This window comes from Ipomoea nil, unplaced genomic scaffold, assembly GCF_001879475.1.
Source record: "Ipomoea nil cultivar Tokyo-kokei standard unplaced genomic scaffold, Asagao_1.1 scaffold1834, whole genome shotgun sequence".
NCBI lineage: Eukaryota > Viridiplantae > Streptophyta > Magnoliopsida > Solanales > Convolvulaceae > Ipomoea > Ipomoea nil.
This window is the reverse complement of record NW_017618262.1, coordinates 3224376-3247820: the sequence shown is the minus strand read 5'-3', so window position 1 is coordinate 3247820 and position 23445 is coordinate 3224376. Positions and strand designations below refer to the sequence as shown.

General features: G+C 36.6%; 2 protein-coding genes across 2 annotated transcripts; one reads left to right on the top strand and one right to left on the bottom strand.

Annotated features, from left to right (window-relative positions):
• The first annotated feature begins 496 nt into the window (after positions 1–496).
• On the top strand, positions 497–1873 carry LOC109193139 (WASH complex subunit CCDC53 homolog). The gene is made up of 2 exons (XM_019343971.1): positions 497–710; positions 884–1873. The coding sequence occupies exons 1-2, from the start codon at positions 657–659 to the stop codon at positions 1589–1591; spliced, it is 762 nt and encodes a 253-aa protein (XP_019199516.1). The 5' UTR covers positions 497–656; the 3' UTR covers positions 1592–1873.
• A 4601-nt stretch (positions 1874–6474) lies between these two features.
• Positions 6475–20356, bottom strand: LOC109193138 (DNA ligase 1). Its single transcript, XM_019343970.1, has 17 exons — positions 19520–20356; positions 19111–19227; positions 18659–18760; positions 18461–18577; positions 17777–18007; positions 16712–16806; positions 16088–16175; positions 15377–15508; positions 8923–9035; positions 8397–8498; positions 8249–8310; positions 8046–8117; positions 7854–7927; positions 7700–7756; positions 7185–7262; positions 6894–6971; positions 6475–6790 (listed from the first exon to the last, which is right to left on the bottom strand). The coding sequence occupies exons 1-17, from the start codon at positions 20285–20287 to the stop codon at positions 6725–6727; spliced, it is 2352 nt and encodes a 783-aa protein (XP_019199515.1). The 5' UTR covers positions 20288–20356; the 3' UTR covers positions 6475–6724.
• Positions 20357–23445: the final 3089 nt, after the last annotated feature.

The following is a 23445-nucleotide window of genomic DNA, read 5'->3' as shown; positions in this document are numbered from 1 at the left end:
AATTAATCTGAGTATAATACGAATTTAAAGGTGTCTCCTATAATTAGAGCCTGCTCAGGACATTTCATGGCCTGACCAAAGAAATGCAGAATTTTTTATAAAAATTTTACAAATAAAATATATTAAACACAAGAAATATCCATCTATATAATGAGAAAGGAAAATCAAATTTTCATATTTATCATTATCATAATATATTAATGAAATAGACTAAAATTATCTTATCAACAATAACTAAGGTATGAAAAAAGTAAACATAATTTCTTCAAAAAAAAAAAAAAAAAGTAAACATAATAATAAATGAGTAGTTGAGTCTATATCAATATTTAATTTAAAGACCAAATACCTATTTTTTAAAAAAATTACTCCGTATAATAATAGGCCAGGACATGTCTTTTCAATAAAAAGATTTTTATTTTTATTTTATAGTGGTGATTAAGTTATAAAATTGTGATGTATACTTATTCAATGTGAAAAAACATGGCCTCCAAGAAAAGACAAAAAAAGAGGAGACTACTCAGCCTCAGAAGTAGAAAATGAAGCAACATGACAAATAGTAGCAGAAATGCATTCCATATAAGGGACTGAATCACCCCTTTTCTCATACTACTTCTCTCTTCTTCTTCTTCTTCTTCAACACAATTTCATAACTGGAAATGGATGTTCAACCCACTGCTCTTCTCAACTGGGCATTTCTCTGCCAAGGAAAGGTTAGCAGCTCTATCTTCTTCTTCTTCCAGTGCCTGGAGTTTTGTTTTTTACCCATTCAACTTAAAACTGAATTGCCCTCTGTAATTTGAGCTAGGTTGTTTAATGGGTACACATTTTCTTGAAATGTTTTGAAGAAATTAAATTAAAGTTTGTGACTTTGTTGTTGAAACAGAGCATGGATGAGCTGCGGCAATGGCTGTTAATGACGACTTTGGAGCTGGAGAAAACAAGGGTGAAAGCTCAAGAGGAGCTGGAAATGAGAGAGAATCATATTCTTCAGCTCAAAGATATGCTGAGCAGAGCGATTAAGGAGAAGAATGATGCAGAGGAGAAGTGTCATAGGTTACTGTTTGAGAGGCTTCTGTTGCAGCAGCCGCCGCCGCCGCCTCCGGCGGCGGCGGCGGCGGCTCCAATGTCTGGGGTTTCATGCGTTGAGGATGAACCCAGAAGGGGAGTAGTGGAGAATCACTCCAATAATGGCTTCTCCTCCTCCGATTCCGACGAGAGCATCGTTTCCTCGCCGGCGCCGGCGCCCCAAGATTTGCCGATTGTGATAGATAAGCCCTTGCCGGAAAAGGGGAAGTTTTTGCAGGCGGTGATGAAAGCAGGGCCGCTTCTTCAGACCCTTTTGCTGGCTGGCCCTCTCCCCCAGTGGCGCCACCCTCCTCCGCCCATGGACACTTACCAGATTCCGGCGCCGCCCGTCGCCATTCCATCTCCGCCGCCGCCGCCGACTAACTCTCTCCCTCCTCAAGATTCTCTTCTGAGCATCTCTGCTTACAACAGCATCTCCAACTGTGGCAGGATAAACAGGAAAAGAGGTTTCTTTGATGATTCTGATTCTTCCATGGAAGCCAAGTACCAAAGAGTTGTCCTTTGACTCTCACTTTTCCCAATATAATCTTGTCAGAGTAGTCCTATCCTATCCTATCCTTTTCCCAGTATCTGCCATGGAGTCATCTGATCTAGCAGCATTTTGTACAGAATCTTGAGAGCCTGATTCTAGGAAGCCCTCCCAAAAAAAACCCTAATTTTACTAGTGGGCATTTTCTTTTGGTTTTTGCCAATATTTCTAGTGGTATTATTGATTGTGGGCTTGTCTCTTTTCTTCTCATCTTGTTTACTAAAACCTTAAGTTAGTGTTTGATTTCGCTTTCTTTCATGATATGTCTGCAATTCTGCAAATGAAGTGTTCTAACATTAACTACTGTACTGTGTTTAGTCTTTTGTAGTACTCAACCAAACATCATTTGTTACTTAAAAATAAAAAAGAAAAAGAAAAAACAGAGGAAATGTATTGTGTATATTTGGACGTTTGTTAAAATGGAAGATGAAAAAAGAGACAAAAGGGTTAGAGAGGTTTCCTTTTCTGGATGGGTTCCACAAATCAGAATGAGGATCTACACTAACGTGAGGATTAATGGTTGTGTTTTAGGTGGATTTGATGTTTACTGTTTTTTGTTACACTTAATTTAAAACAAATGTCTTGTCTTGTATAGTTGTATAACGGATTAATTCATTTTAATTTCAATTATAAAAGATTTAAAAAATTTTGGCTCTAAAACCTCACATCTCCATCATACAGGAATTGTGAAAGAATTGGATATCATCACTATATCAGTCATTTATTTTAATTTCTTGTTGAATTTTTTTTTTTTTAAACAATAGTTGGGTTTGCAAAAAAAAAGTATTTCTATAGTTGCCGAAATGCACTGTTTACAACTTTCTTGTAGCTTGTCAAATCGTTGTTACCCCCTCTCTCTCTCTTTTCTCTTTTCTTTTCTTTATTATTATTATTATTTTTTAAAGCTTATTATTATTAATTTATTATTATTATTATTCATTTCACTTTTGCATGACGAAAATGATTTCTCCTCAAAAAGCAAAGCAATCATGGATAAAGGGTTAATTTGGGGCTAAAGCCACCGTTTGCCGCCATCATTATTGAGTGCTTGTATATATAGTTAATTTTATTTTTTATCATAAATTTATAAGTGATAATTTACTTTTAGTCCTTTTTTTTCATAATATTTTCATTGGTCATAATATTATTGTGGTATGATCGTTTTTTTTTTTTTTTTGTCATTTGTTAATAAAATTGTTAAAAAGTCATTAAACACATAGACATTTTGATCTTTTTATACAAAATAAGTTAACGCTATGTGATTCATTAAGTTGAGAAAGTAGTTATGAACAGATACTGCATTGTAACAGAGTCAAACAGTATTCAAAAAAATGAAAGGTCGACTGAAAAAAAAAAGTTACAAATATATTATCGAGTATAAGTTTTTCCACGTTTAAATTATAATTTTACATGAGGGTTTTAAAGTACAAGAATCAATAGTAAAACCTAAGTAGTTATAATAATCGATAACTTAACGATTAATACAATTATAAATACAAAAATTTGTTGAATTCAGATTCATCATCTCCTTATTATAATGAACAAACATGCCCAAAATCAAACTTAATTCATTACTACAATAGTTACTGGTCAATATTTTGAATTTCTTAACTTCCTACTTACAACTATAAATTAGTAACTCCTAGCTAGGATTTGCAATGATGAAAATGATATATAGTATTCATAGTGATTGCAATAATGAAGATTGACGAATAGGGAAGATATTTGAAGTGTTAGCATATATATCTGTTAATGTTTGACGAAAGAGAAGCAGAGAAACCGCGTCTGCTTTATTGTATTTTTCTACGTTCTTCCCCACAGTGCACTCCAATCTGTACCTGTGGACTTACAAAATGGAAAAACGAAAATGACAAAGGAATATTAGGCCTCCGGCCTGGAATTATAACCTTAATTTGTGCTTATTGGGCTTAATCTATCATCATATTGCAAACTACTCCGTATTAAAAAAAAAAACACACGCTTTTTTAATGAAAATTATAATATTTAATAACGTACCGCATGCATGTATGTATGTTTTTAATAATAATAAGATAACAATACAAGATTCATTGATAATATCAATGCATCAATATTAACTTCCTTTTTTTTTTTTTAGGAACAAGTTTTTACCACTAAATTACAATACAACTCTTCAACAACATGGTATACGACCTACCTACATGATATACCAATAGATCCTTAATTAGAGGTCAATAACGTTTTATTTTATTTTATTTATTGTGAAGAAAATGTTAGTTTCTCGACATCTACTTAGAGGGTACAAGGATTCGTTCTTACACATTGAGGTGTTAGACAAATAGCTGTTAGTTGATAGTTGTTAACAGATTGAGTTAGCGGGTTTGGTTAGCTGATAGCATTAGCTGGTTGTAGAAAGATGTTTGGTAAATTAGTTGTTGGCTTATAGTTGATTACATGCAAAGTTATTTTTAAGGTTAATTTATTTTCTCAAAACAATTGACTGGAAAAGCTGTTTTGAACCGTTTTTTGAATAAGCTTTTTAAAGCAATAAGCTCACTGCTGAAAATTATGGAATTTTCGACCACCTGAAAGTGATCTTAAATCAAGTCAAAAGTCTTGTTCCAACCACTTTCGGTATCTGGAAAAACCTTTGTTGCTATTTCCGACCATTTTTTGCTTTCGACTTGATTTAAGATCACTTTCAAGTGGTTGAAAATTTCATAATTTCCAGCAGTGACTGTTACAAAAAGCTAATTAACCAAATACTCATATTGATACCAAGTGGCTTGTGGTTCACTTGTACCCAGTTGATCCCCTAAGTGGGAGGTGATAAGTTTGAACCTCAGTTGAGGGAAGTAGTGTCCTTTAAGTGGGAGGTGATAGGCTCGAACCTCAATTGGAGGAAATAGTGTGTATATAGGGTATCCCCCTTCCTTATAATAGTAATAATAAATACTCATATTAATTGTTTAGTTAAGTCAAACAATTAATAGTTGTCAAACAAGTTAAAATTGACTATTAAATTAAATATATTACCAAAGTATTGTGCAGACAAGATGACTATAAAATGAGTGTCGGTGAAGAGGAGTTTCGTGGCTTTGAGTATTCTTGGATGGGGTGAGACCTATGCTTACAACTAATACTATCAATGTAGTGTGATCATGGTTTTTTTTTTTTTTTTTTAAATGACAAAAGAAACTCACAATCACTATCTGAATGTATATATAAATAAATTTCGCTTTTATATAATACGGAGTAACTCGCAAATCAAACATGAAAAGTAAATCGTATTGAAAAACTCTTTGCAACTGACTTGATTAGTAGGATATTGAGTATTGACAAGAATCGAATTCATGATCTTTAGGTAGGATATTTTTTTTTTTTTGGGTACAAAACAAAATAAAAGGAAAAGTTTGCGAAAGAAGGAAAATACAAATTCTAGAACATAGTATTATTGTTCCTGGTTTGAATGATGGGGAACAATGGCCTTCGACCTAACAAACGAGTACACAATTTATGTAATGATAAAAATAAAGTGCGCATGAGATTAAAATGCTGGTTTTTCACCATCACCCAACCCCACTTACATTCTTCAAATATATATAATACAATTTATTTCTTTCTATCAAAAGTCTTCCATATATAGGATCCATTAGTTTAAGGTGTAAACCATTGCTATCATGTGAACCTGTAGATCAACCCCATGTACCGTTGAGATTTGAGATTAGATGGTCAAGATCTGATGAGTGGTGCAGTGGGTCATCCGGTGCAGTTGATGCAATGATGTATGAATCTCTCTCATCATTTATATATACAACACCACTATAGTATCATTCTAAAAAACTAGACACATTACAGACGTAACAACATTGTTTACTGCCTAATTAATGAAACTACAATATATATAAAATGAAATTGAATAATTAATGAAAGAGGTTAGTTCATACATAGATCATCATGGAATTTACTGCCTACCATTATTATTAATGGAAAAAAACTTCAAACTACTGCCTACCATTATTATATGTGTGTGTGTGTGTGGAAAATAAACAGAGAAGCTAAGGGCAGCCGAAAAACAGAAAATAATAAAATGAAGATTGTAATTGAAAGAAGTGAAGTGATAATAATGGGGCAGTGCAAAAGCCAAAAGGGAGTTCACATGCAAACAGTATACTTAGTTTAATTTGTAGAATTGTAGGTAGAAATGAAATGCATGGATGTTGTGAACGAGATGGATGATATGGGAATCCTCAGCTCAATGATAATAAAGGGCGCGTAAACATAATTGGGGGTGTTAGTACTAATAATAAATTAAAGGGCTCAACTAATGATACAATTCGATCTACTATACATTTATGATATGATGCAGCTAGCTAGCTGCTATGGGGTTTACCACTATAATAAATTAAATTACCAATCATGCATCATTAACTACATGTGACGATCAAAAGGTAAAAAGTAGAAGCTAAGATGAGAGTAAAGTGAATTATACTTTATCTCTTTTAATTTCATATTCTCAGCTTCAGCACGTAGACGTGTGACAAAAAATTGTCCTTACAAGTCCATTAATTATTTTCTTAGTTGGGGCATATGATTCCTTATTTTTGGTAATTGACAGAAGATGGATTTGTCAAGTTTGGTTTAGTAGGTAAATTGGATCCTATGATTCCCATTCATTTTGGTTTTGGAGTCAACCAACACAAATAAGCTACCTATCATAGATATGCTAGGGATGAAATGAAAGGCGACCAACCATTTCCACTGTAATTCACAAACCTCAAATACCAATAATCCATAGCCCACATTGTAAGATACATCACTAATGCGTAAGTTTATTTTTAGTATATTATAAATTTAGAATACATTACTATACTTTACTAAAAAAATGAACACGCAATATACTAAAAATAGGCGTATATCAATGGTCCATATGGCATGGTCTACGGTATAATGTGCCAAGTAACATTATGTCAACTCACTTGATCACTACTACTTCAACATATTGAAAATATTTTTAAAAAATTGTTTTAAAATTCTAAGAAGTGTCATACTTTACATGAAAAATCAAGTTACAGAGCAGTAAAATGAAGCATCCTGGTACAAGCCCATAAGTGAAAACAGAAAGCCTCTTCACTCTTCATCTACATCCTGATTATTTTGTTGATTGTGTTTCTGAGCAGAATACATATCTGCAACCTGAAAAAAAAAAAAAAAAAAAAAAGAAAACCATGTTCAGAGACAGGCACTAATAAAAACTAGCATGCAGCATTTTGGAATAATTCAAGTAATGATTTTTCACCATCTCTGCTGTTGAGGCCTGTTCTGGAGTCTTGTCTTCTCGAATACGAATCAAGCGAGGAAATCGCAGAGAAATTCCCTTTGCAACAACAAATAAATATGAACATTAATTTCAACATTCTTGAAATTAGAACCAAACTCTTCAACTCAGGACGTTAACACTTGTAGGGATAGAGCATAACATGTTAAGACTTAGTAGCCATAATATACATATATATAATATGGAGCTACAGCCTACAGGATATTATGAATAGCATATAATTTGACATGAATGTATAGAGACAAGACATACCTTTTCAGGATCCACAATACCAATGGCAGCGCGGTGCACAGGGCTGATTGTAAGGTCCGCAGCTTTCACCTCCCAAACCTAAAACAATTATAATCAAAATTGTCGAATAATGTTCAACATTGGCAAAGCAACTAGTGATTGAATCAACAACATTAAAAAAAAAAAAAAAACTGGGCAGAGTGGAAGGGACTTCGCAGTACGAATACAGTAAAAAAAAAAAAAAAAACAACCAAGCAATTGGCTTGTTGAGATCTCAGGCAATACAAAACATTTTTGCACAGATAATGGACTATCTTTAATGCAGTTATTGAATCACTTTTTGTACTAAGAATACCTTAAGAATACAAATATGAGCCTTGGGTTTGCTCCTATAGAAGTGCTGAACTCACTAACACAAATTCCATATACATCCAATAGGAAATGACTAAATTCTTGCATTGAATAACAAAATAAATAAATACACAGAACCAGTATTAAACATTTACCCACAACTAGAGAAAGATAATTATTCATACCTCAGTGGGTTCAAACCATACATCTGGATCGAGTGTTTCTGCATACCTGTAATATGACTGCAGATAACAGTGTCACAGAAAAGTCTTGAGCACAAATGTCACAGTACTAATAAAAAAGGAAGACTTGTAGAACTGATTAAAAACATAACACAACCTTTGGCTTGGGGATAACTTTAGAACGATGGCTGGCAGAGCGTTCTTCAAGCATTGTTTCAGAAAAACCAGTGCCTGACAAGCATCACATAAATTTCATTAAACTGAAAAGCAAATGTAATTGAATAATAATTAGTCGCAAGTCTAAATTTTTTATTTCTACTTTTCCTTCCTATAGAAGAAAACAGCTTACCGATTTTACAAATGCTTTGGAATTCCTCATTGTTACTATCATAACAAGCAAGGAGAAAAGCTCCATAAACACCTAAACGAGAAAACATGACAGCGTCAGAAAGGACCTAGATTCTTGATGAATAATAGCTACGATGGGGAAAAACTAATCTGTAATTGTTTACTGATAGTGGAGGATCAGTGAGTCAACACAAGATAGTTTACCAGTACGTTTCCCTCGGCCATGAAAAGCAGCTATTGGTACCAAATCGAGGGAGTCTCCAATACTGCATTTACAAGTATACATTGTAGATTAGGTTAACTATAAGAAGTACATATCTAACTGTATAATGCAGTAGTTCTTTAAAATTACCTTTCCATGTAATCTTTTTTCAATTTTAGCCAGTTATGTGATCGTTTTGAAGGCTCATATGTCGAATCTCCACTCAATGTTTTGATGATCAATCCCTCACAACTGCAATGAAAGAAACAATGATTGACTACATGGAAGTAAACATTATAAGAGCTTGACACCTTAAGACCATTTATGTATTTCAGGAACAATGCAAGTCATATTCCATCAAGTAATGTTTACAAGTAGAACAGGCCAACAGGTAATTTTGTAATAACATAGTGTCATAAACACAATATGTCTAAAAACATTGGTATAAACCTTTCAAGTCCTAGAAAGTCAAAGCTGACACTTCCAGCATTAATGTAGTTTCAGCATTTTCACCTCATACTTTATGCTACTTATATTTTAGTATTTTACTATGCAACCAATAATGTTTTATATGGTAGGCAAATGTGATCAACAGCAAACATACTGTAACATGTATTCTCAATGACCGTATACAAAAACTAAATAGGGGATAATCATATCCAAGAGTGACTGTCACCTGCCATTAACAGCAGCTTCAAGAAATTGTGTTATTTCCTCGAGATCATTTGATGTAGTACTCGTGGCAAATTGAAAATAGCCAGGTTCTTCCTCAAAGGAACTATAGAGATGCTGCATGAAACCATATGTTCAAGGATCAAATGTATACAACCATGTGAATGATAAAAATTATCTGAAACACTGAAGAGCATTTACTATTGGAGCTATCAAAAATCATATGGTACATTTATTAAGCATCCTCAAAGCAAATGTCATCAAATAAAATAAACTGCATGTGTTGGTTGACAAGAAATGAGTCTTGAGGAAAACTTTGACTAACAGTAACATATAAATAGACTAAGTATCAAAATAATGGTTTCAAATCTTATAGATAAGGCTATCAAATCATTGTTGAAGTATGAGATTTTATAAGTCATTAGAAGTCAGAAGTGTAAATAGTACAGTAATGTTTTATAGTGTCAAACATTTTAGTACATTTTAATCTGGACAGAGGGAGTGCTGCCTCTTTCATCTGAGACCATACACGTGCAACTGCTTCCTGTATCTGGTCTGAGATGGAGGAGGCAGTTGCTTCTGTACCATTGGAGACAGGATGCAGCTGCCTCCACCATCCAGATTGGTTGCTTTTGTTTTTACTTTCCTTTTTTTTTTTTTCATTGACCGTGATCAGAGATGATGTTGAAGTTGACAAATTTAGAAAGCTGTTGTTTCACCAGAGAATTTACACAAAAGAAAAAATAATAATTTAAAAAAAAAATTCTAAAGACTTGTTTAAGCAATTGTTCAATTTTTTTTAATCCCCATATCAACAAAAGAAATTACAGGTCAGCAAAATGGGATTTGCATTTTTTTTTTTTTTTTTGAATTTGTGATGGTCAATTTGGAGCTTTTTTTAGTTGCGGTGCTAATTGCATTTTTTGTTGTAGAAGGGCCTATTTGACCCTTATCCCGATTAGAAAAGATAATTCATTCGATTCAAACTGAAACCAATTACACGTGAGTATATCTAGTCTCACCACTAAACACTCCTGACTAATAGACTAGAACTATAAGACTAATTCTAGAACCACACAAATACTAACTATGTTACATGTAATCAAATAATAATAATAATAGTAACACTAATACACCCCCTCAAGCACAAGATTGATGATCCACAATGTTGAGCTTGTCTCGTAGAGCTGTAAACCGGGGTCCAGGAAGTGGTTTGGTGAGAATATCGGCTAGTTGATCCTTGGTGGAGACGAAGTTGACCACGAAATCGCCGAAGGCCACCTTGTCACGAACAAAGTGGTAATCTATCTCAACGTGCTTTGTCCGAGCGTGGAACACAGGATTAGCACACAGGTATGTAGCACCAAGATTATCACACCATAAGTGGGAGGGGTGCCCAGTGTGTAACCCAAGTTCCTGTAACAGAGATACCATCCAGGTGACTTTAGCAGCAACGTCAGCTAGGGCTTTATACTCCGCCTCAGTGGAAGAGCGAGCTACGGTGCGCTGTTTCCGGGAGAGCCAGGAAACAAGATTACTTCCGAGAAAGACGGCATAGCCACTGGTGCTTTTCCTGTCGACCGGACACCCAGCCCAGTCAGAGTCGGAGTAGGCGTGGATGTCACTGGAAGCGGAAGGAGAGAATCGAAGCCCGTAATGAAGAGTGCCTTTGATATATCGTAAGACACGTTTCACCATTGCCCAGTGGTCGTCAGTAGGAGAGTGCATGAACTGACATAGGCGGTTGACAGCATATGCGAGATCCGGTCGAGTGATAGTCAAGTACTGCAGGGCGCCAACAATCCGCTGATACTGAGTAGGGTTTTCAAAAGGCTGCTCGGATGGTGTGACGGCTTGAGTAATAGATGCCGGGGTAGTAAGTGGTTTGCAATCCGTCATCCCAGAACGATGAAGTAAATCCACCATGTACCTATGCTGTGACAAAATCATCCCGCCACTAGTCGAGACTGTCTCGATGCCCAAGAAGAACCCAGGTGTGCCAAGGTCCCTAATCTTGAATGCCGATGCAAGACGCCGTAGTAAGAACTCAACTAAAGCGGCGTCACTTCCCATCATGATGATGTCATCCACATAGATGAGTAAAAAGACTTTAGATGCACCCGCCGAGTGGTAGAATAATGAGACATCAGTCTTGGATGACGCGAAACCTGCAGTTAGCAAAAAATCGTGTAGTCTCTTGAACCAGGCTCTTGGGGCTTGTTTGAGCCCATATAGAGACCGCTGCAAAAGACAGACGTGATCGGGATGTGTTGGATCTTCATATCCGGGAGGTTGTTTCATGTATACCGTCTCGGCTAAATGGCCATTCAGGAAGGCGTTGTGGACGTCCAGCTGACGCAGAGTCCAATTTTTCGAGACAGCTAACGAAAACAAGATGCGGACAGTCGTGGGTTTGACAACCAGACTGAACGTATCAAAGAAGTCCTCCCCTGCGACTTGATTGAAGCCTTTGGCTACTAACCGAGCTTTATAGCGTTCAATCGAGCCATCGGCAGTCCGTTTCGTACGGAAGACCCATTTGCACCCAATGATGTTCATGGTTGGGTCTGGGGGAACTAATCGCCAAGTGTTGTTGTGAAGAAGAGCATTGAACTCTTGATCCATTGCGTCACGCCACTGTGGATGACCTACAGCTTGGGAGTAGCATGTTGGATCAGTTGTTGCAGTTAGAGCATGAAACTCTTCATTATTACCCCGAGTCATACGCCGAAGGCGCATAGCCAGAGGTTGGACAGTGGTCCGTTTCCGGCCCCGTCGTGGTGCACTTGGCTCAATAGCCAACAAAGGTGCTTCTTGGGCCAGTGGGACCGGTTCAGGGTCCGGAGTTGGCATAAGTTGACAAGATTGCACCGGTGATACGGGTGCGGATGCCCAAGGTAGAGACACAGGTGTAGATTCCTGAGCCTGCACAGAACCTGTTGCAAAGGGAAACACATTCTCGTCAAACCGCACATGGCGACAGATATAGGTTTTCCCACTGATTGGATCCATGCATCTATATCCCCTATAGGACGGTGGATAACCTAAGAAGACACACGGAGTGGAACGATACTCCATCTTGTGCCGATTATACGGCCGTAGATGAGGGTAACATTGGCACCCGAAGACACGAAGAAATTGGTAAGGGGGTGATTTTTTGTAGAGGCGATAGTATGGACTTTCAAACTTTAAGACTGAGGTGGGAAGGTAGTTAATTAAACAGGTGGCAGTCTCAAAAGCGTAGTCCCAATATTCTTGCGGGACAGAGCTTTGAGCAAGAAGAGCTAACCCCGTTTCGACAATGTGTCTGTTACGGCGTTCAACTTTTCCGTTTTGTTCATGCGTATATGCGCAAGACACTGCCGATGTTCAATTCCCAAGGATTCAAAGGTTGTGTGTAATTTTCTGTATTCACCCCCTAAATCTGATTGGATTGACTTGATAGAGCGCGAGAACTGCCGCTCTACCAACAAACGAAACGAGTCAAAACTTTTATAGATATCTGATTTTACCCGTAATGGATAAAACCAGGTAAATCGTGTGAAGTCATCAACAAACAATAAAAAATAGCGATAGCCACTATTTGACACTACAGGAGCTGGGCCCCAGATATCAGTAAATAATAGATCTAATACATTTTGACTATTATTTTGAATGCTATCTAACTTGAAACGGGAAGACTTGCCGAGATGGCAAGCCGTGCACGACCCCAACTCTTTGGAATTATTGGCTTGAACAGGACAACTTTGTAGAATTTTGTTTTGGACCACACTATGCGGGTGACCAAGCCTACGATGCCACACGGCCAGCGTAGCACGGGAACTCACAAACGCAAAGTGGGAACGAGATACGGGCAATTTGTATAAACCGCCCGCGGTTGGACCTTTAAGCAGCGTGACCCTGGTTTTGGAATCCTTCACAAAGAAACAATTTTCATGAAATTCAAAATATACATGATTGTCATTTGCAAATTTTTGGACAGAAAGTAACGGGACTGTTAAATTAGGGACGTGCAACACATTTGACATGATTAAGTGTTTTGACTCAGATGGAATAGACGCATGACCAATCTGCGAGATTGCCAAACCTGTACCGTTTCCAACCCGGAGCGTGTCCGGGCCAACATATTCCTCCGCGTGACTCAGCATGCCGGCGTCCGGCGTGGCGTGAGCGGTGGCTCCGGTGTCCGGGTACCACGACTCCGCCGGGGTAGTGATGTTGCCGGCCGGATCACCCGAGACCGCCACATTGGCCTGCGCCGGTGGTGGTGGTGGTGCGGAATACCGCTTGTAGCAGTAGAGGGCCGTGTGGCCGTGAGAACGGCATATTTGGCATCAGGGGCCTCCTCTACCACCGCGACCGTTTCTGCCGGAGTGACTGCCACGGCCATCTCTCCCTGATCTGCCGGAATTGTTGCTGCCACGACCACCATCCGCATGCGAACCTGCTGCACATCCCCGGCCTGCATACATCGCCGAATGAGAGCCGCCATCAGCAGGAGCGAAGTCGTCCGCCAAAAAGAAATCCGCCGCCTGCAGATGATCCGCCATTTGCGGTAAGGTGAGCGGAGTGGTCGCCGTGAGCGACGCGGCGTAGCTTCTATATTCCGAACGGAGACCTCTCAGGACATACAAATTCTGCTCGCCGAGTGACAGTGGTTGGCCGGCCTGCGCAAGAGCCTCGACAAGAAGCTCCGCACGCCCAAGAAATTCTGTCGGGGAAGAACTGCCTTGCCGCATGGTCTGGAATTGATTGAGAAGGCTGAGACACCTGGCTTGGGTGTTCGAACCAAGGGCCGAGCAGATGGAGCGCCACACCTCCGCGGAAGTATTCCGGCCTACAGCGAGATGGAGAACCTCATCAGACATCGCCGAGATGAGGAGGGAAAGGATCGATTGATCCTGTTGAGTCCATATTTTGTGCGCCGGATTGGGAACCGGATCGGCGGAGGAGGCGGAGGAGCCCGACTCGCCGGACGGCGTGGCTGCAATGGTCAGCGGCGGGCACGGGGTGGAACCGTCTACGTACCCGAGGAGATCCTGGCCGCGAAGGAACGGGAGAAGCTGCGTTCTCCAGAAGAGAAAATTTCTACTGGTTAACTTCATCGAGATGAAGTGGTGTGCGCCATTGAGAGGGCTGTTGCCGGAGGAGGGAGGTGCACCGCCGGCGGAGGATGGCCTGTCGGAGGACCGAGACGACATTGTTGCCGGAAAACAAATCGGTACGGGAAAAGGGGTTTGTTTGCGATAGGGAAGCGATCAGTACGATCGTTTAGGCTGATACCAGATTAGAAAAGATAATTCATTCGATTCAAACTGAAACCAATTACACGTGAGTATATCTAGTCTCACCACTAAACACTCCTGACTAATAGACTAGAACTATAAGACTAATTCTAGAACCACACAAATACTAACTATGTTACATGTAATCAAATAATAATAATAATAGTAACACTAATAATCCCAAGAAGAAATATATAAAAAATATTTGGTGTCACTCAGGGTTATCAAGGCGCCGCCTAGGCGTCTGGGCGGTCACAGCCTTCCGCCTAGTCTGCTCGCCTCGCCTAAGTGCAAAATACAACCCAAAACCCCACAAAACATACATGGGCAGAACCTACACACTAAGGCGAGTTGACCGGTGTAAATTTCAGCCGGGGAAGACGCCGGAATCTGCCTCACGCGCCGGCGCGTGGCGTCGGAGCAGCGGCACGGCGGCGGCGCGTGGAGGCTCCGATGGCGGCGCGGTTCGAGCTCCGGCGTCGTCCTCCTGTTCCGAGCAAAGCCCACTACCTCACCCTGACATGTTATCAATAAATACTAGACTTCTCACTAGTCTAGGAAAAACTATTCATCTTCTCAAAGATGACTTGAAGTAAATAGGGTTTAAAAAGGCTTCCCAAGACAAGATATTTCCAATATATACAATAAATACTAAACTTCTCATTTTTCTAGGAAAAACTATTCATCTACTACAGGCAACTTGAAGTAAATAGGCTGAAAAGACAAGATATTTTCAATATATATGTATATATTTTATATATTTTATTTATTTAATACTCATCGCCTAGTCGACTAGTCGACTAGGCAGTCGCCTAGTCGACTAGTCGACTAGGCAGTTGGTGGCATCTCGCCTAGAAAGTCCGCCTTGATAAAAAGACAAAATCATTTCATGGTTCAACAGACAAGCAAAAAGTGGCTGTAACAAAAAGTATTACAACCCTAGGCTCTTATGTAAAAGTGTAAAACACAGGAGACAACTCAGCATATTGTAACAACTATTGCAGTGTTACTCTTTTTATAGTCAAGTTCTGAATAACATAGATGGAGTGATTGTATCTTAGACCAAAAGCACACATCATTTCCAAACAGAAATGGTCATAAGAGAAACAAGTAGGCCAATAAAATGTGCATCTATGGTTCAAATCCTAAACCATAAAGAAAGAGTTATTGTACCTCTCTACGAACATTGAGCTGCTCTTGAATAAGTGGTTGTCCATTAAGATACAAGATATCAAAGGCATAGATGCAAACATTCACCTTGATGTCACTCACAACAACATTTTTACGAGCACGTGTACTGAGGACCTGACATAAACATGTAATCATAAGCACATGACTGCATAAAATCATTATGGCACAAAGATGGATATGAAAGGAGCATATTATTATATATTTGTGAACGCATACCTAAAAATAAAGGATCAAGATGAAGCCAACCAGCTCTATCAAGAATGAAGTAACAGTATTGAAAGAGTGATGCAAGCAAGTTTTTTGTGGCAAGAAAAGAATCAAACCCTTTATACAAAAGAAAAACCACAAATAATAAAAACCCAAAAGTATCAAACATGCACATCAACTGAACCATCTTTCCCTTGACTGAAACTTCAAATTAACTATAACAGAATTGTGGATACAGGCAGAACAATAGAATGATGACAAGGCAAAAGAAGCATTCCTAAAGAAAGGTCTCAAAGGCTAAGTGATAAAATACTCATCAGATTAAAAATACAGAACAACTAAAAGACTTATTTCACACTTGATATGCTTTCCCTTCCCAGCTAAGGTAGTCATGGAAGCAGCAGTGAACTACTGCCATGCAGAGGTTTGAGCCAATAAAACGTATATACATGTGGAAAAGAATGAATTACTAGATAATATATTTACCTGAAAAGGCAGGATTTTCTGTTTCTCACGATCATATGCAACTAATTCGCAGTCAAGAACAAAAGAAGTTATAGAAGGTTTTTTTAATCTGCAATCAGAGAGCACATATTATGCAGTCAAAAGCAAAACTATAGGGAGTAGAAAGCCAATAACCATAATCTACAAACAAAGATTGACAAAAAGGCTTGATACCTGGAAAACTAGACTTTTGATTCTCAGATCAGCTTTTACAATGTAATAGAAAAGGAAAAGAGTTTTGTTGAAGATTATATGGCGATTCAGTGAACGGAAGAACAAGCATAGTCCACAATTTAATTTTTTTAATTATGATAAAGGCAAATGAATTGGTATTTAAGAAGATACAAATTATGAAAATAGTCATTTCCTAGTCAGTCACCAAAGGAACCTTTTAGAGACTAGTTTCAGTTGTCCAGAAATTCGTATGAAAAGTTGCTCCACAATGAAATGCATATCTGAATGGTGTTTATTATTATGGTGCACTTTTAATTGGCAATCTTTGCTGGTTGCCTCAGTATGCCAAGACACACAAGTACATACCAAAAGCTTAAGGCTTCAAATTTGAATGCGAGTAAAATTGAATACAAGCAGGTATACTAAGCATACCTAGAAATAGCAGCAACAACATCAGGAAACTTTCCAGTATTACGTTCTGCATTTCTGCTGTATATCTCCACTGACCCATTTTCCATGTAATGAATCTGCAGTTTTTCGGAATTAACATTTTTCAGACATAGCACTATGTAAGGAAATTCCAAAGAAACTCTGCATAAAACATTGAGCTGACATAATATAACTCTTTTAACACAAAGGATCTGCAGCTAAATTTACTTAGTATTTGTTTGTTAAGTGGATTTGCAGCCATATATCAGAAAAAAATCTGAACTCAGTTATCAAATCATGGGGCACAACACAAACTTAGAGAGAGATGTACATTGTATATAATGTACCAATGAGTGGAAAATCATCATAGTCTATCAATTCTAAGGAGATTCGGGAGGGGATTCATGTGACACAGTAAAGGGAATAGAGCATGTGTCCATATTTATATCAAAATAAGGCAGTAGATTTGGTCAGGGTGGGACCATGAAAATAAATTTTAATCAGAAATAATCCCACCAATCATCCCTGGTGCATATGTTAGAATTCACTGGTTTGAGTCTTTTTGATTTGGTGAATTGGTGTAAAGGGGACAGTGGTAGTGGTACAACAGAGGAACTAACAGATTTCCCAAGTACAAGACAGAGTTGATCTTATGTAAAGCCCTTTGTATTCACCTTCTTGGCACTTCTTTTGTGAATAAATTTATTTTACTTGTATTAGAAAAAAAAAAAAAAAAAAGTCAATTACCCACAATAAATGAGAAGCATGAAATCATGAACTTTTGAGGTTGCAGAGTTAAGCAATTGTGGGAGAGCGGAGAGAAGCATAAAAGCAGCAGGAACAGCAAATTCATTCTGGGCTTCTGGCATATCATTGGACTAATTTTTATTTCTTTTTAATTTGCTTTTTTCACCGAGAAAAACCAATGTAGCTTTCCAGCAGGGCAATTTTGTAGAGCAAAGCAATCCAATAATTTTTCCTTGATCCTTTACATACACACCTTTTAAATGGTGAAATGACTTGGCAATTGGCACAATAGTGACTAAAAATAAAAGCTACTATTAATACCTGAGCGCGCTCACCATCATACTTGTATTCACAAGTGAACTCCTTATCTTGAAACTTGTCAACAATTTCAGATACTCCTTTAGTTGCCTTAGCTAGCATAGGTCCAACTGGAACACCAGGCGAGAAAGAGCATGTCTTTTGAAGGTTACAGACACCACCAGAAAGAAGAGCAGGAACAATTTTATCATATACAGGAATCACAGAGTAAACTTGTTTTACAATCTTCTCAGCCTGGAAACAGATGAGTAAAATCAAATTAGTAATAGATGAGATAGAATTGAAAAATGAAACAAGCTCAATTAAGTCTCAAGACACTTTCTAGGTCGCATACATCAATCTATGTTGTATCATCACTATATAGGGTCCATATACTGTTTAAGACACAACCAACCTAACCTTAGAAAATCATCGTCACAATTTTCTGGTGGTATCCATCATTATGTGTCTACGTTTCTTCTATAGGGTGTTGTTCAAGTGTTCACTATTAAAACACTAGTTAGGATATCTTGTTTTATCATCCCTTCTATCCTTTTTAGCTACACTTAATCTATTAACATGAACGTTCAGTTTCAAGGAATGGACTGGATGTAATTCTAAAAGCAATCACAATATTAAAACTGTGGTGGTGGTGGTGGTGTGGGGGAACAGGGACCTTCTAGCCAGAATGAGACCACACTTGCAAACCTCTTCTATAGATGAATTCACACTTGCAGGGGGTGAAGAATGCTTCTCTGAGTATACTGTAGCATGGCTCAGTGCCACTAAAAGAGTTTGTTCTGCCAAACCGATGCGTAACTTTGTCTGCACAGAGAAATCAATTGGGAGTAAGAAGATCACTCACAGAAGTAGATAGGAAGCAACTCCAAAGCACGGTATCCTAACCTGTAGTAGTCGGATCAAATACTGAGGTTCACAATCAGTAGCTGCAACTAGTAGAGACTTGATGTAATTCTTTTTCTTTTCTTGACTATCCTTGCCAGATTCCTATCATCATTCATGAACAAGTTAAGGCACCTTTGTAAAAGAACTACAACCAAGTTGACTTCATTGCAATATATCTAAAGGGGGTCCTAGGCTTACCACTGTGATGAAAAAACAACAATTGTAAGTGAACAGATAGATTTCCATAAAATTTTAAAATAAAAAGTACTTGGTAATGAATTTGTGCTAGTGTTTTTATTATTAACATCAATTTGAAAGTCAGACTTCCACAGACATCCCCTTAACTCCTTAAGATGGATACAATATTAAATTAAGATGAAACAACACTATACAGGTAAAAGGGTCTTACCAATTCAAATAAATAAATAGAAAACGAAATATGAATAAATTACCTTAGCTATAAGCCGAAATGTACTAAAAACTTTGGCAACAGTTAATGGTTCTGGTTTACGCATCAAAGACTGAGATGATCGACTTGCTTTTGCAACAAGGCCTAAATCACCAAGATCCTAACATTTGGAACAATGAAAAATAAGGTTTTAAAAAACAGTTCGGGAAAGAAACAGTTCACCTAAAATAAATAAAAAGCCGCACAGATACTAGAATTCACAAGTGATGAAACTAAAATATATAAACAGAAAAACAACAGAGTAGATAGCACATTACAATTTATCAAACGAAATAATGAACTTAGAATATTCTTTTTGATGTATTTTAATGAAAGAGTGTGCTTTATAGTTATAAAAAAAAAAAAAAAAAAAAAAAAAAAAAAAAAAAAAAAAAACAATTTACTTTCTCTACCTTATATTGCTTCTTAATGTGTGCTTCTTTAGCCCCACAAGCCTCGGCAAGGGCCTTAATAATTGATGCATCTCCAATTCCAAGTTCCAATCCCTCATGGGCAGGTGCAATTTTGTTTGCAGAAAGGTACACCGCCGGCAACAAGTCGTCAGGGGTGGTGTGAATCACGGTCCTTAACATATTGGCCACAATGTCAGTGATGGCAATCCGCCCAGACTCCTCTTCAATTGCACCAAACGCCTTCGCCACAAACATGAACGGCACTCTCTCCCCATCTCCCCAATACGCAGCCTTTTTCGGATCAAAATTCGCCCCCTTCTTCTTCAGCTCCGCAACGCTCTCATCAGGACTTATCAACTTCGGTTTCTTAGCTGCCACTTCCTCCCCGCCATTCCTCGCCCCATCTACATTTTCAATCGCCTTCACATTGGAATTGGCATTTTCCGCAATAGCTGCTGAAACAGAGCTAGACTTCTGCTCCGGAGTGTCTTTTTCGGCGCTCTTGCGTTTCTTGGGCGAAGGCTCTTGGGCCGGAGGTGTCTGGGTCTTGGATTTCTTCTTGGAATTGGCCATGAGGACGTCGAACGCTGAGCGAGGAGTGGACATTGGTCTGAGATTAGGGTTTGCGGAGAAGATTAGGGGTTTAGGAAAGAAGGGTTTAGCGCAGAGGAGAAATGGAATTGAATTGGGTGTAAGGTGAGAATGGAGGCGAGTGAAGAAGATGAAGGTGTTGGGCAAGTAGCAGGAGCAAGAACGGAGTGATAACATCAACGGCGGGGGTGCGATTGCGGGGAGGGAATGACACACAAATGGCGGGAACCAAAACCAGGGACCAACATAATAATATTGCCAATATAGAATAGAATATATCTGTATATAATAAAATAATTATTAGCCAATATAGAAACTTAAATTTTACTTCAGGTGAAGTGACAAGTGAGTATAATAATTTAAAGAGTTAATTACCGAAATGGTCCCTTGACTTAACGAAATTATTAATTTGGTCCTTGATTATTTTTTTTGACCAATTAAGTCCCTCAACTTTAAAAATCTTAATCAATTTGGTCCTCCGTTTGTTTGACCGTTAGTCAACTGTTAACTTGGGACCAAATTGATAATTTTACTATAGTCAAGGGACCATTTTGGTAATTAACTTTAGGGGTGGACAATTCGGTTTAGTTTTCTCGAACCGAACCAAACTAATATACCGAACAATCGAACGGTATTGGATTCTTGTATACCGAACGGTTCGATAAAAAACTGATTCGAATTGTTCGGTAAAAAATTGAACTGAACCGAATACCGTTTCATTTTTTTATATATAAATACAATAATAATAATAATAATAATAATAATAAATAAATAAATAAAAAGTAAATCCAGGTCCCTTGCTGCTTGCTCTATCGTTCAGCTCATATTCTCACGGGTATCTCTCGTAAATGTTTTATTTGATTTCTTTATGGTTTGTTATCAAAAGTTCTATATTATGTGTTATGGTGTTTATATAGTCTATATCTAAAGTCTAATATATAACAAAATAACAATCCAAAGTTCAAACGGTATTCGGTTCGATTCGGTTTTTACCGAACAATTTAGTTCGGTTCGAGTTTTTACCGAACCGTTCGGTATACAAGAATCTATTACCGTCCAGTTATTCGGTATATTACCGAATCTAACTAGTTTGGTACAGTTCGGTTCGAGAAAACTGAATCGAATTGCCCACCCTTAAAGTTAATTACCAAAATGGTCCCTTGACTATAGCGAATTATCAATTTGGTCCCAAGTTAACGGTTGACTAACGGTCAAACAAACGGAGGACCAAATTGATTAAGATTTTTAAAGTTGAGTGACTTAATTAGTCAAAAAAAATAGTCAATGACCAAATTAGTAATTTCGCTATAGTCAATGGACCATTTCGGTAATTAACTCTAATCTAAATATCTACTATACTAATAAGAGCCCAAAAGAGTTAGGCCTATAATTGGTAGAAAAAATGGGCGGTCAAATTTTTTAATCAAATGAATGGCTCAGATTGATCAGATTTTAATTTTTCCATAAGATTTCCTAATATATCCTTAATGAATATGATTTGTCGTTAACTTTTCCGTTAAATATTATCTTTTCCGTTAATTTCTGTTAGTTCACAGTTAACTTACTCATTGATTTCAATAAGAAAGGTTTTAGGTTCGAACCTCATCTCAATCAAATTTGACATAATTAGTACTCTATTTTACTCTTATTAAATTACTAGTTTTTTTTTTACGCACTTTGTGCGAATGAGATAATGCCCAATATTATTTTTAAATAAGTATTTCAAAGTATATCAATGCAATATTATATACGAGATTTTCATGCATATGTAAATAAATGTTGAATTTGTTTATTTAAATCGGTAATTTAAAGTATATAAATGCAAGATAATATATGAGAGATTGATTATAATTGTCACTAAAATAAATGTTTGCAACTTTGTAATAACGCTAGTCTAAATATTTAGTTTTAAAGTGATAGTCTAAATAAATACTACTTTTGATTTAAATTTCTCTAATTCTTCTTAATTCTTTTTTTGGGTAGCATTGTTATTGTTTTCATCTTCAGTACATGTCCTCTTTTTTTTTTTCTTTTTTCTTTTTTGTTTTTTTATTGGTAGTGTTTCATGTGCAATTAGGTTACTGGTAGTAGCATAGAGAGATTCATCATGCAATGAGATTATGGTATAGGAAGTTTTAGATTTACTTTGCTGTGTATATGACTGAGATTTTAGTTGTAATATGAACTCTTTAGCGTACAAACACCTATTGATATTTAGTAGTGGTAGTTTTTTTCCTACATGTTTCATATGTTGTGAGATGTGTGTCACAGGTTATCATGTGAAAGTATTGAACGAAATATTAATATTTATTATATTTGTATAAAATACTTGGTAAATAAATAAATAAATAAATAAATAAATATATATATATATATATATATATATATATATATATATATATATATATATATATATATATATATATATATATATATATAACATGTTTTGTATTATAAATTTGATATTTAATTACAAGATAATGTAAAAAAGAAGACAATGAACAATGTAGTGAATATAATAAATTAATAAATTTGAAGGTAATGAATCTTTGAATTGTAGAAAATAAAGATAATATAACTAATGAAATTATATTTCTTTTAAATTTTTTCATAATGAATAATTTTTTTTTTAAAATAAAGCATTATAGACATCTAATTCTAAATTAATTAAATGCATATGTATTCTTTTTTGTTGTAGCTACTAATTTATTTAATTAATAAGAGTAATAAAGTGTTGTACATACTTTTCTTCAACAATAATGAAATCAATGATTTTTTTTTTTTAAATTTCCATTCATTGTTGAGACAAATTGTTTTGTGAGTTTGTCCATAACAATTGCTACAATTGCTGTTAATAGAGGATGATAATAAATAGTTCAAAATATATGATTACAATAGATATTAATATAATGATATAGTAAAAATTAACTTACAAATTTTTTTAGAAGTTTTCATGCATTGATAAAATTTTGATGTGTAAACTTGTTCAATTGGAGCTAGTAAGATGTTAACATTGTCAATTATTTGAAAAATGATCCTACCGTTTTAGAGTCCATGTGTAATTGTATTTATGATCAACAACTTTGTAGTTAGGCCGCGCAGGTCTGACAATGATGTAAGAACATTGTCCGATAAAAAAATAATAGTATAATATTAGTAATGTAATGTACAATTGTACCATTATTATAAAAAAATACAAAAAAAAAAATATTAATACCATAATGGCCTAAATCATTCCAATAATGCAAAAGCATAATTGAAATATTAAGTTTTGTTCTAAATAATCAGAAGAAGATTAATTTTTAAAAAAAAAACAACATAAATTTTTTTTTAAT